The sequence below is a fragment of the Zophobas morio genome, unplaced genomic scaffold (genome assembly GCF_036711695.1).
Source record: "Zophobas morio isolate AGI-343-1 ecotype UQ-CSIRO unplaced genomic scaffold, CSIRO_AGI_Zmor_V1 ptg000362l, whole genome shotgun sequence".
Lineage (NCBI taxonomy): Eukaryota > Metazoa > Arthropoda > Insecta > Coleoptera > Tenebrionidae > Zophobas > Zophobas morio.
In genome coordinates, this window is record NW_026972466.1 from 87,580 (window position 1) to 103,003 (window position 15,424).

General features: G+C 25.8%; 1 protein-coding gene and 1 long non-coding RNA gene across 2 annotated transcripts; one reads left to right on the forward strand and one right to left on the reverse strand.

Moving 5' to 3' along the window:
- Nucleotides 1–660: 660 nt before the first annotated feature.
- On the forward strand, nucleotides 661–12,932 carry LOC135120267 (oxysterol-binding protein-related protein 5-like). The gene is made up of 25 exons (XM_064044569.1): nucleotides 661–739; nucleotides 953–1,004; nucleotides 1,154–1,208; nucleotides 1,677–1,790; nucleotides 2,038–2,068; nucleotides 2,387–2,452; nucleotides 2,816–2,895; nucleotides 3,729–3,819; nucleotides 4,142–4,239; nucleotides 4,894–4,933; nucleotides 5,040–5,089; nucleotides 5,148–5,260; nucleotides 5,322–5,404; nucleotides 5,685–5,782; nucleotides 6,050–6,146; nucleotides 6,239–6,336; nucleotides 6,596–6,694; nucleotides 7,230–7,311; nucleotides 7,599–7,642; nucleotides 8,242–8,342; nucleotides 9,199–9,348; nucleotides 9,522–9,571; nucleotides 9,630–9,710; nucleotides 9,781–9,929; nucleotides 12,840–12,932. Exons 6-25 carry the CDS (start codon nucleotides 2,401–2,403, stop codon nucleotides 12,930–12,932), a joined length of 1,749 nt encoding a protein of 582 aa, XP_063900639.1. The 5' UTR covers nucleotides 661–739; nucleotides 953–1,004; nucleotides 1,154–1,208; nucleotides 1,677–1,790; nucleotides 2,038–2,068; nucleotides 2,387–2,400.
- A 740-nt stretch (nucleotides 12,933–13,672) lies between these two features.
- LOC135120258 (uncharacterized) lies at nucleotides 13,673–15,206 on the reverse strand. Its single transcript, XR_010278551.1, has 3 exons — nucleotides 15,140–15,206; nucleotides 14,134–14,244; nucleotides 13,673–13,784 (listed from the first exon to the last, which is right to left on the reverse strand). It is a non-coding gene; the product is annotated as an uncharacterized LOC135120258 (long non-coding RNA).
- Between the last annotated feature and the right edge of the window lie 218 nt (nucleotides 15,207–15,424).

Genomic DNA, 15,424 nt, shown 5'->3' on the forward strand with positions numbered 1-15,424 from the left:
TAGCTTCACGCAAACACCCGGATAACGAAAGTGAGTAAAGCACTGTCTCTCGAAGCGGTTTTAAATCTAATTTGCTTAGAAAGAGCTTGGAATATATAAACAGTTAATGAAAACAGCTAAGTCGTGCAGTACACTACTTCTTTGAAGGAAAATAGCTAAGACAAACAACCTATGGAGCAAGAACTGCAGGATGAGTGGTGTTTAAATAATACTAGTGCCTTGTTACGAGGCTGCATATGTAATTAAACTTGTACTATTGCATCTGTATATGTACTTGTTACTAGAGCGACGCTTTAGTGTTGTTTAATAGCAGCAGGTACTAAATAGTGTTATGTACTAGTACTATATATATTTCCGCGCCACTCCCCTAGGCGCGTTTTACGCTATTATACTACTAACCTTATAAACCATATAAATAAGCTTAGTCTGGTTTTTTCTAAATTTATAAAAACTCACATCTAACTATACCAACGCTATACGTGGAAAACTTAAAGCAAATTAATAAAAATATATTTTAAAAAATAGACACCATTTTTAAAGATATAAATATTGACAATTTACATTAATTTTACAGCCTTCCTTGCATCACATTTTAATAAAAACAAAACTATTTAATTACAAAATAGATTTAAACCTCCAAGTTGCGGTCATCCAGCGGAGGGAAGAAATTAGTTCTACCCGCTTTAGACCGAAAAAGAAGGTCGAGTGTGCATTCTTGATTGCTTGCACTTTGTTAAGAGTAAGTCTTTTTGTATTTTTTTATATCAAAGATTATGAAGAAACATTTTGTAGCTATAAAAGATTAAAGGTAAGAACTTTGTAATTATTTCCCGTAATTAACGAGTTAACACCGTAAAAAAATAATAAAAACTTATTAAAAAATTTAAAATGTGTCAGACGCTTTTTTTAAATTAATGTCCACTAATCTTACCAAAAAGTATTTATATATTAGAAGTACGGAGGTTAATTTTGGTTACTTTATGAAAAGATTTCATACACGCACAGTAAATTCGATTTTTTTTTAATTTTTAATTTTTTTCTTTATTTGCCCTTTTTAATTTTCGTTGTTGGGAATAGTTCTATTTTTACTTATTTGTTGACTGTGCCTATATATTTATTGAATAATTGTAATCTTGAACTACGGTAAAAACAGGGCAAATCTTCTGTACATGAAAAATACGTTTACGTACCAACACGTGTGGGTGAAGGTAATTCTTTTAAAGTTTATCATAATTTTTTTTATACGAATTCTATTTCTTGGGCTACTTGGAAACTTTTTTATATGTTTTTGCACGTTACTTTAATAACGCTTAAAATATTTATTGTATAGTTGCTGTCAAGGTAAATAAATTATCTATTTAAGGAACAAGTGTTTTTTATTGTTATACTTTTACTATTTGAGATAAGTTATATATTATACAACACCCTAACTTTTAACTATAGAAGTATATTACGCTTACTTTATTTATTTATATGCATTTAATTTGTAAGTATTATCTGGTCTTTGCAAAATGGGAATTACACAAACAGTACTTATTGGGACACGTTTCATTAGCCAAAATATATTATTAATAATTTTTTTAAGAAAAGGATATAGCTCGACATTTTTTATAAAATTAAAAATAATACCACTTTTTAACTCAAGAAAAAACTAAAAAATATTTTTAAAATAACAGGCGCCATATTAAGCGGTACTCTAAAAAATTCGAGACTTTTTTAAGAAATGGCACGACCGCTATTTTGTATTGCAGCCGTCGACGCTAAACTACTTTCGTAAAAAAGCAAATTCGGTAGTAACTTCTTAATTAATAATAGCCTCGAAAGAGTTTAAAAGCTTCTAATTCTTCTTTACATTATAAGACATACTAAACAATTATATTTTATTGATGTATTTATCCTTTTTAGCGATTTTTATTAGTTTTCGTTTTTTTAATATTTCTTTCACTATTAAACTTTTTTAGTAAGAATTCTTTTTTCTTTAAAGTTTAGTTTATTCTTTTTAGTTTGTATTATTGAATAAATACTACTATCCTACAGGAACAATGGGTCGGTTCAGTTCTACTAAAAGGTAAGAGAATACTATGATTTTTTTGGGATGAATTATAAATAAACAAAAATTAATTAGTATTTGATATGCTTACAAGTAAATAGACATATTCTCATAATAATAAGTTTTCATAAATAATTTTATTCGTCGTGAATATATTTCTGTTAATCTGTTATTATTATTGTCTATATATAAATCATCTGAAGTTTTCAAATAATTATTTAAAAACTTATACAGCTGGTGAATCTTGAAAAAAACTTTAAGAGCATGATTTTTTGCTTTCATTAAGCTATTTTTTATAAAAAAAAAATTATTTTTCTTTATAAATTTTACCAAAAGGCTGTGAAGTTGTTATGCGAAGATCCAAAAAAGATGGATTTTGTTTTAAAATTTATCATCCGCAAGGTAAACACTTACTGTTTATCTTTTATAGAATTTATAACATTCGAGTGTAAAGTATAAACAATGAATAGAAGTGAAATTGTAAGACACATATAAGAAGAGCATCCAATAATATTTTTTCTAACCTGTATTAATTAAAATTTTAATATAATAAGCACTTTATGTATCAGTTATTATTGAAGTACTTGAGAATAATAATTTACACAATTTAAAGACTAGTAAACGAATTAATATTGTAAATATTATAGACTTTGTAAAAAAATAGTTTATTCATTTAAATATTAGCTTTTTAAATTTTTAACTCCTAAAAATTGGTTTATAACTGTTTTATACACAATTATTTTCTGACTGTGGCTTCAACTAAAGGGAAGTCTATATATGCCACGAAGCGCGTGCAGAATTCTCTTCCCATTAATGATGACTACCTTGTTATACGGGCTCTAAATGTATATGTTTCTCTTATATTTATTATATATCATGAATCCTTGTTTAATTTCTTTATATTTTGAAAAGATAGTTAATTATCTATACACATTTCTTTCTTTATTTATTTATAACAAGTGATATATAATAAGGTTAGTATATTATAGGAGGCATAAGTTCTATGTTTATGAAAAGTATAAGAAGGTGGTTTTTATCTGGAGCTTTACGACAAATTAGTAGCGTTAGCCGTGATGAATATGTTAATGGATATATGCTCTTTCTCTTTCCGCTAATAAATATTAGTTTTGAGATTTTATACTACGAGCGAGACGGGGCACAATTAAAAAGGAACTGCTCTGTTTTTAGCAACAGTGTTTTGCTTATTTTAGACTTCACTATACATTTTCTTAATATTTTTTTGATTACAAGAAAGTGCGCTTCTATTTATTTTTTAACTCTCGTTTCAAAGTAGCTACGCATTAGCACGAATTCTTTATTGATATAAGAAACTTTATATTAAATTTATGTTTATAAGTCTATAAATATTTAATCATATTTACCAGTCTACACTTATTAAATACCTTTCTTCTTTTTTAAAAGTCACTAGACACATGTAAAAGCACTTAGTTTGACAACTACTTATTTGTTGTGTACTTTTTTTTGCTGTTACCATGTAGTTGTTTTTTACTTACAAGTTTTATATAACTAACTCAGTTATGAGTTTTAGTGCTTTCCACCCTTACATATAAGCTAGCCTTGATTAATATGGTTACGGTTTATATTTATGTTTTATTTCCATGATCTATGTTACTGCTAGCAATAAACTATAAAGTCTGCTTTTTTTTAAAACGTTTAGGCTACTGAAGGACAATTATGGATCAAAGCCATTAAAAAAGTTTGCGAAGGAGCAGTTTCTGTAGACTTCGGCAGCCATGAAAATATTACTGGTAAACACCTAATCCGAATTTGCTATCATAAACCAGTAGCCGGGTAGTAACCCTCGTTGCTTGCATCATTAAAGACATGAAACGCATTCAAGCTACTGTCTTTGGGGACACTTTTTACTACAAGCCACGCTTTTGTTTTCTTTTTTTAAGTTTTTTATTATATGAAACCACGCCTTAATATCATGAGAATTTTACTAATCCTTACAGCGACAGAAAAGCAAATAATTTAACACATTTTAACCCATAAATAAAAATATCAATAATAGTATTTGTAAGAATGATCAAGTAAAGGAATAACAATATTGGCTAACCCTTTTTTTAGAGTGTATTCTTACCGAAGACTCTGAAAATGAAATATCCGTGGAGCTGTCCGATTCTGATAATGAAGTTTTGATGACTTTGTATATTGAAAAAGATGAAGTACAATTTCTACTACCAAATTATACCCCCTTTATTTCAATTGGTTTATTAAAAGTTTGTATAGAAAGCGATTGCACTTTACACTTTTATTGGAGGTTTTTTGATAACTTCTCAGTAATAATGCGATGAAATGATATATTCTTGTTTTTCAGTGTTCAATGTTTTTTTTTTAAAAGAGACGCTATCTTATTTTATCATATTTTTTAGAAGCTATATTTTCATTGTGACGTATAATATCCATGAAGCTGTTATTTAAATAACGTAGTCATTTTTTTTTATAAACATTACCTTATATTCATAACTATTATTGAAATTAATACTTTATGATATCTCGCATGTCTGTTAGCTTTGCGGAGAGTTCATGTCACGTGCACTCTTGTGGTTTTAAATTTTTAGTAGCTGAAAAGATTTTTATCTCACCTCGATGCTATACTTTATATTATTTTGTTTTTCTTGAACTGTTTTTCTATGTTTTTCTGTTATCATCACCATTTTTTATTTCTGCTCGAGTAAATACAAATTTGTATTTTTTGTTATTCTTATTTTTGTATAGTGTAAATAAGGTAACTATTTGTCACTAGTTGATTTTTAAACCACTATTAATATTTTTTTTAAAATAGATAAATATTTATTATTTGTTATTATTATGTTTAGCCAAGGAACCTTTCGATTACCGATCCTGGGTGTATTACTGGTTAATATCTACACATTGATATATACTTTTATAAGGAATTACTAACTTTATTTATATTGTCTGCTTATGTTTCTCTAAAAATGAGATTTACAATAATTTTTTATAGATACGTTGGACGATCAGAAAAGAAAAGAAATATGGGATTGTCTAAGAGAAGTAGTTTATTGTTATTATTATTATTACTATTACTATTATTATTATTATTATATCTCAGCTTTCTCCCGGAGACTTTATTAGCATTGACCGTTTGCCATCTTTCATTTATGAGCCTCGCTCTTTGTTGGAACGCATTAGCGACTTTTATTATCACGTTGATATTCTTAGCCTGTAATTTTTCTTTGAATTTTTATGTCTATTCTTATTGGATTATTTACTTTATTTTAATAAGCGCTGCTCAAGATGTTGACTCGTTACAACGCGTGATAAAAGTTACAAGCTGGTTTTTCTCGGGGCTTTACTTTAAGTCAAAATGTTTTTTTATATTTCATATATACTAATTATCATCTATTTTTGTTTTCTTTTTATTATTATTTTTTTTTACCTTTATATAAAAAGTTATTGGTACCGTTTTATTTATTGTAGAATTTTTAATTATAAGTTGCCTTGATTCTTTTTTATTTTTACAGGTAAGAGCTTTTTTATATTAACATATTTTGATATTGTGATAGCATATAGTAGTTCACTTTTTATCAAATTATATATATATATATATATATCATATATTTCTTTTGTATAATTGTTTTCATACTAGACGGCGTTGCCTCCCCGTTGATACCGATTACGGGAGAGCTGTACCGCTGCGTCTTCAGCCATCCTGACCAGACAAAAACCCATTTCGTTGCTGAACAGGTTTATTGATTTACTTTTTACTTTTGTTTATTATATATTAAGGATAATTAAAGTTTCTAATATTAATAATTTAGTTATATAAAGTTTTTATTATTATTTTCTCTGGAAATAGTCAATATAACTTTTTTTCTATATAATAAAAAAACTTTTTTATATGAAAGTCAGATCGAGATAATTTACATTGCATTTTTAGTGCAGTATGATAAAAGTTTCATTGTTATATACCTTTGATCTTTTTTATATTTTGTAATAAAAAATTGATAAAAGCTTTCATCATCGCCATCTACGAGCGCATGGTTTTTGTCCAATAGGAAGCACGGCTTTTTTGTAAATGGCAATTTAACTGGTAGAGCCCCCTTTTCAGGTTTTTATAACTAAGCAACTTGAAGATATATTTTCTTTTTTTTAATATATACTTTCAAATCTTATTTTTTAACTCACTAATAATTTTTGTAGGCAACTTTATTACTCTTGAACTTGCTGGACAACTCAACGTCCGGTTCGTGCGATTTAATGAAGATTACGTCATTACTTTTCCGGATATGTGCATTAAAGTTGAGTAAAGATTAATAAATTTGTATTAAAGAAAGCATATAACAATTACAATTATTTTCTAATCAACCTATCTTTTTTTAAGTAGGACATAAGCTGACTAAAAAATAAATTATCAAGGGTTAGAACATATTTTTTTACATTTTATAAAAGCCGATTGTAGCTATATTAAAGAAGTTCATTAGAATTACATAATTCTTTTACTGGGTTTCTGAATTATTACAGAAAAATGGTAAATAAAGGATTATTTTTATTATGAAGGGGCTATTACGGGGTCATTACACGCAAGAATTAGTGGGTCTCTGTGGGATCACGTGCAAAAATAACGGGTACCACGTGGAACTGGATTTTAAGCTGAAAGTAAATTTTTTTATTCTTTCCATTATATGCGAAGTATTGATAGTTTATAAATATCTATAAATTTCATTATATATAACTTTTATTACTTTAATATCCTCAATTTTATATTTTTAAACTGTCATCTTAATATTATTTCATTAAAAAAATTTTATAATAATTTTATTTCTTATTTATTTATGAATTGTAGTAAATAATATTTTCTTTATTACAAGGTTTTTATGTATGCTGAAAGTTAGTAATATTTCGTGCTAACTAAATAATTTTTGATTTTACTGTGGTGTATTCACTTTTTGAAAAAAAATGTCTTATTTATGATTATCAATTTTTAATTTTAATTTTTTTCAAAGAATATTATTTTACTTTGCAACTTTATTTACTATAATTTTGTTACTGGTTACGTTTTTCTCATAATTTTTCTAATGATAAATTTAATTATTAAGCTATGATAACTTTATTGACTACTAAAAAAATTGCAATTGTTTTATTTACTTTCTAAATATCGCCATTTTATGCTGCATTTATTTAATGATAAAAGTCTACGGAGACAACAAGCGAATACAATTCTGTTGTCGGGAAACTCAAGTCGGATAGGGGAGACACTCTTTACGTAATACAAGGTACTTCCCCTTATCACTATATTGTTGACTTAATACAATTAATTATTATGTAAGACATATCGTTTTACCTCGTTTTTAATGATTGCTTGTAAATAATAACCAATAGTGTTATATATACGTTTGTATCGTTGCATAATATAATCTTGGTTCATCTTTATTATTACGATATTGTTTTTTCCTTATGTTTTTATTATTTTTATTATTATTTCGTTTTATATATATAATATGTATAAGTATATTTTAATTGCACTTCACGCTTTATTATTATTTCTTATATATATTATCAGGTGTTTGGGATAAACAAGTGGATATAATAGACCAGAACAACAAAGTAAGACGCACTATTAATATATAATAATACTAAGCATAATTAAAGCCTTTTGTTTATTGTTATATTTTTAATATTCCTCAAATTTTTTTATATAAAGTTTTATTTTATGTTTTTGTTTGCTTTTCACTGTTTACCTTTTTTATTACTTTATTATATACCTTCTTTTTATATTTTCAAGTTTAGGATATTTTCTAAAAATAATATATTAATTGCACTTCTTTTTCGATTCATTTCTATATTATCATTATTTAATATACCAAAATGTTTCCTGATTTTTGTTCTTTATAAAAATTGATAATTTATTTCTTTTTTAACTTTTGCTCAATTTTATTTTTTTATGTACAAATTAATATTAATAATTTTTTAATAGTATCTTTTTTTATGTTATATAAAAATTTCTTTTATATTTAAAGGAGTATATTTATTGTTATTTTATTTTATAAAAATAATGTAGTATCTTAGTAGTCGCACTTTGTAAACGTACTAAAAATAATAAGGTATATTATTTATTGTTCTTTTGGTTGATTGTGAAGGTTTTTATAAGTTTTCCAGTATAGTAGGGAGTATCAAAGCAAACAACTAACATTATAATGTTACAGTGTAGAAAAGTGCTCTGGAGTGTCGATAGTGAAACTCCTCAGAAAGCGTTAACAAGGCTTTATGTTTCTGATAGCTTTCTTGCCACTAACGATTCAGAGAAGTTTGAATCTTTCTTTCATGTTAAAAACTTGTTATATTCTAATAGCGTTTTGTAAAGTTTTATGGTATAAATAGTGCTTAATGTTTATATTTTTTACTAACTTTTTACCACATTTTTAGTGTTTTCTAATGACTTGTTTAATAAGTAGTAAATAATTTATAATCATGATGTACTTTTAGCGTTTTCTAATGACTCTAGTTTGATAAGTAGTAAATAATTTATATTTATGATGAAAAGTTTGAAATTATATCATAACTTTATTTTTGTAGCCTTTCATATAATAAATATTATCTTTATTTATCAAAGTACTCAACTATTATACGTACATGCTGTTTGTTTTATATTTATAGTTTTTTATAACTAATAACCTTTATCAACGCTGTAAAGGTATTTCAGAAACTGCATTTGCCTAGTAATACTAATTTTTTTTCTAATTCGTATAATATCTTGTCCTCGTCTTTGTAACCACGTGCAAATGCTATTGTTACCGAAATTCTTTCTTTGTACGTTTTGGAAATTTTTTTTTAAAAATGATAAAACTGTGGAGTTGTTGTACACTTTTCTTTATTAATTATATATTCGTAATTAAGTTAAATTTTTAAGTAATAAAAAATAAAAATTTTAAAGTTTAAAATAAATAAAGGAAATAAAAAATGATAGTTTTATGTCTTCATTTCTTTTGAACAGCTTCATATCAAAAAATACTTAAATAACAAATGAAAGAAGATTTTTTGGTTTGAATTTTTCTTGTAAAGCATTTTGCAAAAATATTAATTGAAACTAAAGTTATTTTTTATAGTGATTTTTTGTTTATAATTTTTGTGTATTAAAATAAAAATTAGAAATAACAACATAGAGTTTGGAAAGAAGTTTTTCAGTATCTGCAAGAGTCCAACTTTTCTAAAGCCTCCGAAACCATCGCTTCTGTAAAGGCTTCTCAGGACGCTTCTATTGGCCCTCTTTATTTCACTTTTCGAGACGGAATTTATATATATAACTATATAAAGTATAATTTTTTATGCTTTGTTTAAATACTATTAAAATGTTTAAATATGTTTTTATCTGTATTTTACTAAGAAACTACACAGTAAGCTGTTACTATATATTTTTACTATCTCAGAGATTGCCTTTGTTGGCTCAACTTTATATTTTATATTAAATCTTTTTGTTTTCATGCAGTGAAAGGCGTTGGGATGATAATTTTGATCAATTTCAATTTGAATTTAAAGGTTGCCAGTAAAAGTTTTGTCGCTTTTTATGACGGCTCGTAAATTTTTTTTTTTTGAGGTATCATTTACACACAAACAAGTAACGGAGTGGCCGCTGGAGACGCAAGAAAAGATTCTCCTTCCGTCGAAGATTCTTTTGGTTAAAATATATATTTTATTTCTTACTTGAGTATAACTTATTGCTAATGAATTTTTGTTTCGTTTTAAAGATTTTAGGAATAATGAATCATTGAACCGAACTGTAGAGCCTCCACATTTGCAGGAAGAGATTTATCGACACGACGTCAAAGAGCAGATTTTACAGATAAAAAAGGAATTTATAGACTTTAAAAAAATGATTTATACTGCTCTTTTTATGGTTGGCATTTTTCAGCTCAGTTTGATAATATCCTTAAAATTGTTATTTTGAATCAATTTTTATAATAAATTTTATTTTGCGGTAAAAAATATGCGGTTTGCGGAGTTTTAGTTAAAAGTGGTAATTTTAATCTGCATTAGTAATAAACTTTCTTTCCGTAATAAAGACAAAAATTAAGCTTAACTAAAAATAAACGCAAGCTAAGACAACATAGTAAACTGTCAATTTGATTATATTTAGTTGCTCTAACAAAAGTTGGAACAAGTAAAAGTGCTGTTTAAGTTTTAATTAAAAGGTAAATAGTTCGACTAGAAATTATTAGTTCGCTTGGCGTAGTTTATGGTTAAACTATACCGCCTCAATTATTAATAATTGCTGGAGGGGGTGCACTACGTTTTTCTTGCGCGCGCGCATATTAATAACTGTCATTCAAAATCGAATTAGCTCCTACAGACTATCTTTGCGCAACTTTCAAATCCAACATTTCAATGAATTTGCATTCATCCGTAACTTTTTATTAGAGCTCATTAAACTGGAAATGCACGTACCCAACAATTAAAAATTTATGCAACTGACAAACGTTGAAGCAAATGTGCTTTTATATGCTAATATTTTTAAATTTCTTTCAGCTTTAGTCCTAAAAACCAGAACAATTACTATTCTAGCTTTACGACCCTTGCAGCCTATAGACCGGTCTTCAAAAACTGTAAACGATTGACAAAGAAAGCGCCATGTTAAACCAAGTTTTATTATTAATAATAAAACATAAATAATTACAGTATAAAAGTAATAATGCTCGGGGACCATTTTGCTTTTTCTTTGTTTTGCAGGATTTTAGATTATGTTGCGTGACTTGACTAGACTTAAAGGAAGCTTGTAGTTCCAAAATGCGCCGCATGCAAGAATTGAGGTATAAGACTTCGATCTTGGTACTTATATTGTAAGCAAAGTAACATGGATTCACAGCACATATATTATTTCTCAGGGTGATACATATACTCGCTCTGTTATTATAAGCTTATTTAAATCTAAATTAGCAATGTTACTAAGTTTTCGTAAACCTTAAAAAATGGAAAATCTTTTTAATAGGTTAACTATTTTTGATGTTGCCAGTAGTGTATAATCTCATTTTTTTAGAAGCTTTTTTCTGATAAAACATTAATGAAAGGTCTAGAAGCATAATTAAATCAACTATTATTATAGTTTCAGTTGCCTTAAAGTATTTTTTAAAGTAGGCAATGGAATAATTATTAAAACTATTATCAACTAGTAATAGTTTGTAAACACCCATGTCTTTAGCGGAGGACTATTAATTAAAACATTTAATATGAAAAAGAGCGTATTGCTTTATTAAGGATTCAAAGTCAGGTTCTGCTCAGCACCATTCAGCTTCAAAAGAATCTGTTATGAAATAAATTCATATGAAAATATAAAAACTTATATTAAAAGTTCTTAACGTCAAAGCATATTCATCTAAACGTTCAGATAATATAGAAAAAATGTAAATAGAAAAAAATAGTGAGCTAAAAAATTATATAAATTTAAAAATTTCTATTGTTACTATAATAATATATTAATAAGTTATACAGATTTATAAAATAGATAAATCTAAATTTTACGATATTAAAGTAATAAAAACTGCATTTACAAATAGTAATTTCACTATGACAAAGTAAAAACTGTTTTTCTTTTATATTTTTAGTATAATTTTTATTTAACAATAAAAGTTAACGACTAAATAATCTTAAAAATATTCACCATGTTCTAAAAGAAATTTAAATATTACTGTAAGCTTATAAAAGTTATTAAAGTCGAACGAGAAAAAAGTTATTAGGGAGTTATTAATTATAGAAGAAAATTGCTTTTAAAATGTTACGAGAAAAAATCTTTTGTACTTTCATTATATAATAAAAAATGAACTCCAATTCAACCAATATATAATTAAAGAGTTTTATGAGAAAATGTTAGATTAATGATTTAAAAGTTCAATAATTTTTCTTTAAGCTCCAAAAATTAAAAATTGGTAAATTTTGTATAACTTGACTATAGACGAGAGAATAAAGAATATTTTTTGCAAAATAAAAATTTCTTTTGTATAAGTTCATTCTCAAAACTCAAAATTCTAAATATTACAGTATAAAAATAATTAAACGTTTCTTACCAACTATATATAAAAGTAAATCCCTATAAAAAAAAAATTGTCTAGTGAGTGGCTAAAACAAATTTCGAAGCAAAAATACAAAGGAGAAATTAAATTATTTTTTTAACTTATAATTTTCTGCCCAAATTTACTTTCGAATTCTTTTCTATAAAATAATTTTATCTACCTATTAACAGCAAAATTAAAAGTTTAGACTTTTTAAAATTACTTACACTAATATAAATTTATAATTTTTTTTTATAAATATTCTATTTTTTTTTAAAACTTAAAAAAATATATTTTAAAATAATAGTAAATAAAAATATACTATAACTAGTTTATTACTCTTTTAGTAAGCAGTTGTGACATCGAGTAAAGATTAATGGTTTTAGTAAACCAACTTTAGTAATAATTTTATGGTTTATAATAAAATTAATCAGCAGCGCACACGGTAGAATTTTTGCAAAAAAAAAAAGTTTTCTATTCAAATAAGTTTGATGCGCCAATCACTAGCAAGCAGAGTTCTTAGAAGAGATTTTTTTTCAGTATATGTGAACTGCCAGATGCATAACTTTAAAGGTTATTGGGGCTTCGATATGACCTTGATTAGAACCGTCAATGAAATGTTCCCTATAAGGCTAATAATGCCGCTTGCTATCACCTTGCACTGGCGTTGGCGGGGCGAATGCGGACACACAAACTTACCAATCAGATTCTATGCTTTTTCTAAAATAGTTGCTTTATAGATTATAAAATTAATTATGTTAAAGTATGCAATGCCCGTTGAATATATGAACTTCAGGCAGTCGAGCGTGCGCAATTATTGCTCGCCAAATTTCAAAATTGGATTTTCTTTGAAGTAATTATTTTTTACTGCCATGGCTTTCATGGGCTTTTTTTAATCAAGTAATGTTTCATTAATTTAACAAAAATTAAAGGGGAACTAAAGGAAGATAAAAAAGTTGGGTGGAAAATTTTATGATTAAATTACTGAGTCAGTGGAGAAAGAAATTTTAAAGTAATACTACAGAAGTTTTTTCAGAAAAATATAATGACACACATAAAGAAGCCCTTTAACGTTTACAAACTTTAATAAGTAAAAAGTAAAGTTATATTATTTTTATTAAAATACGTGTAAAAACTATAATATATTATATTTCGAGGAAACTGAAGGCTGTAGTTAAATTATACTTTATTTACAAGTCTTTTTAAAGAAACAACATTTACAATCTTTATAAGGAGAATAGTGAATTTTCTACTTTCTTTAATAATAATAATAATAACAAAGTAAACCTTATTAAGTTCTTCTTTGAAGAATATATTTAATTTACTCAAATGTTTTAATTTCAATTCTAACTTTTGGTTTTGCATGACAATCATTCTGACAATCATCCCTTTAATGCGCTTCTCTTTTTCTTGCATAAGAAACTATTAGAAAAAATATATATTTTTTGACTTTTATATAAACTATATAATAACTTTTAGTAAAAAGGTTAATATAAACAAAAAAGAGAGAAATATATTAAATAATACATACTTTTAATTTCTTATTAAAAAAAAAGTATATAAAAGGATAAAGAGAAGAGCCTCAGTTTGCTCTACAGCAGCCTTATAGCAAGTAGTTGAAAGTTCCCGCCTTTTTTCCAGTTCTTCATCGTTATTATTATTGTTAATATCATTGCTCAACTCTTCGCTTTCCCATTTCAAAAGGTGAACTATTAAGTTTGTATCAAAAAACGTTCAATTCTTTCTTGAATATTTTATAAGCAAAAATTTACAATTGTATTAAGCACAAGCTTAATTAGTAGCAAAGTTGTAAATTAATATTTTCTTATATATATCAAATAAAATATATACTCGCTAATTTTATATTGTTAAAAATAATCTTTAATGATATAAAGTTTTCAACAAAACTTACTATTCTTTATTTCCTTAGTTACTACTATATATTATTATTATTATATTTATTATAATAAGTATTGTTATCACAAATACTTTCTATTTATTTTTTTTATAAATATTTATATTGTATTTAATTAATTCTTCGATGAGAATACTATTTACTTAAAACGGCTTTGGCGGCCTCCGCAGCGATGGACGGATCAAGAGCCACCGCGTAAAAGGAGATCAAAGAGCTGATTGGATCTTCGAACTGTCCAAAGAGTGATGTACCGTCTGATATAATATTATTATTATTACTTTTATAAGCAACTTGCAGTTGTATACAGAAAAATTAATAATGCAAATACTCTTAGAACTAGTAAATACAATGAAAACTCAAGTTTTAGAAAAAATTTAGGTGAAGTATAGAATAGAAGTTTGAATGTTTTTTATTCTTTCATAAATGAAATAAGCGTTGAATACTAATTAATATAATAAATAACCAAAAAATGATTAATATGGTGTAAAAGTATAAAATTAAGAAGAAAATAAAAGAATATACAAAACTAAAAAGTTAAAGTAAACCATTAATAGTACTATTACTTAAAAGCTTGATGTGAGCAGAAAAATAAGCCACTCAAAAAAAGTAGGAAAAATAAAATAAATAAGCAAACGCAACCGAATTACATGCGAACGAAAGGAAACCCTTAGTAACTACATTTTTTTATTTTTATATTATAAACTTTTAAAAAATTAATAATATATAAAAACCGGATAGTTTTTTATAGAAATCGCAATGAGAGAAAGTTAGTGGATACCATAATTTATTATCATTGAAAAAAATTAAAAAATGGGAATAATATTTCCATAGGATATAAAAAGGCACAGTTTTTTTGTACTACAATAAGCGGATAAAACAGTTTATTTTCCAAGGCTTTCTTTAGTCAGAAAATTATAAACTAATTATATAAACGAATATCGTTTGGCAAGAAAAGTTTGAATAGAAATTTTATAATATCAAAATTAGTAATATATTAAAATTTTATTAAAAACTCTAAAGCAAAAAAGGTTATTCGAATAAAGTTTATTTTAGAGTTTAAACAGTGTAACATTACAAATAGTTAAAAAAACTAAAAAAAAAATATTTAAAAAAGTTTATGAACATCTAAAGATGAAATGTAAAAAATACCAAATTCGGGTTTTAAATCAGTGACCTTTTTTTTAATGGGCAGCTTTAAAAATCTCATTATACACGCGGCGGGAGTTTTTGTCCCAACAAATTCGGCAATTTTGTCCCAATCATCATTATATTTATGGACGCCCTAATTATATAGAAGTTAACTTTATTTGTTATATTTCCTTAATATCATTCTACCTATTCACAACAATAAATTATTATGTTTCTAAATATAAATAATAATAAAGAAAGTTTAAGCTAAAATCTACATGCACATAATGTATTACTTGCTAATAA

What these genes read in the sequence shown, in the direction of transcription:
- LOC135120267 (XM_064044569.1), top strand. Translation starts at nt 2,401, where the DNA reads ATGCGAAGATCCAAAAAAGATGGATTTTGTTTTAAAATTTATCATCCG. An exon ending in GCTTTACTTTAAGTCAAAAT is followed by an intron (nt 5,405 to 5,684) that starts GTTTTTTTATAT and finishes TTTTCATACTAG; the next exon opens with ACGGCGTTGCCTCCCCGTTG. An exon ending in TAATAGACCAGAACAACAAA is followed by an intron (nt 7,643 to 8,241) that starts GTAAGACGCACT and finishes ATAATGTTACAG; the next exon opens with TGTAGAAAAGTGCTCTGGAG.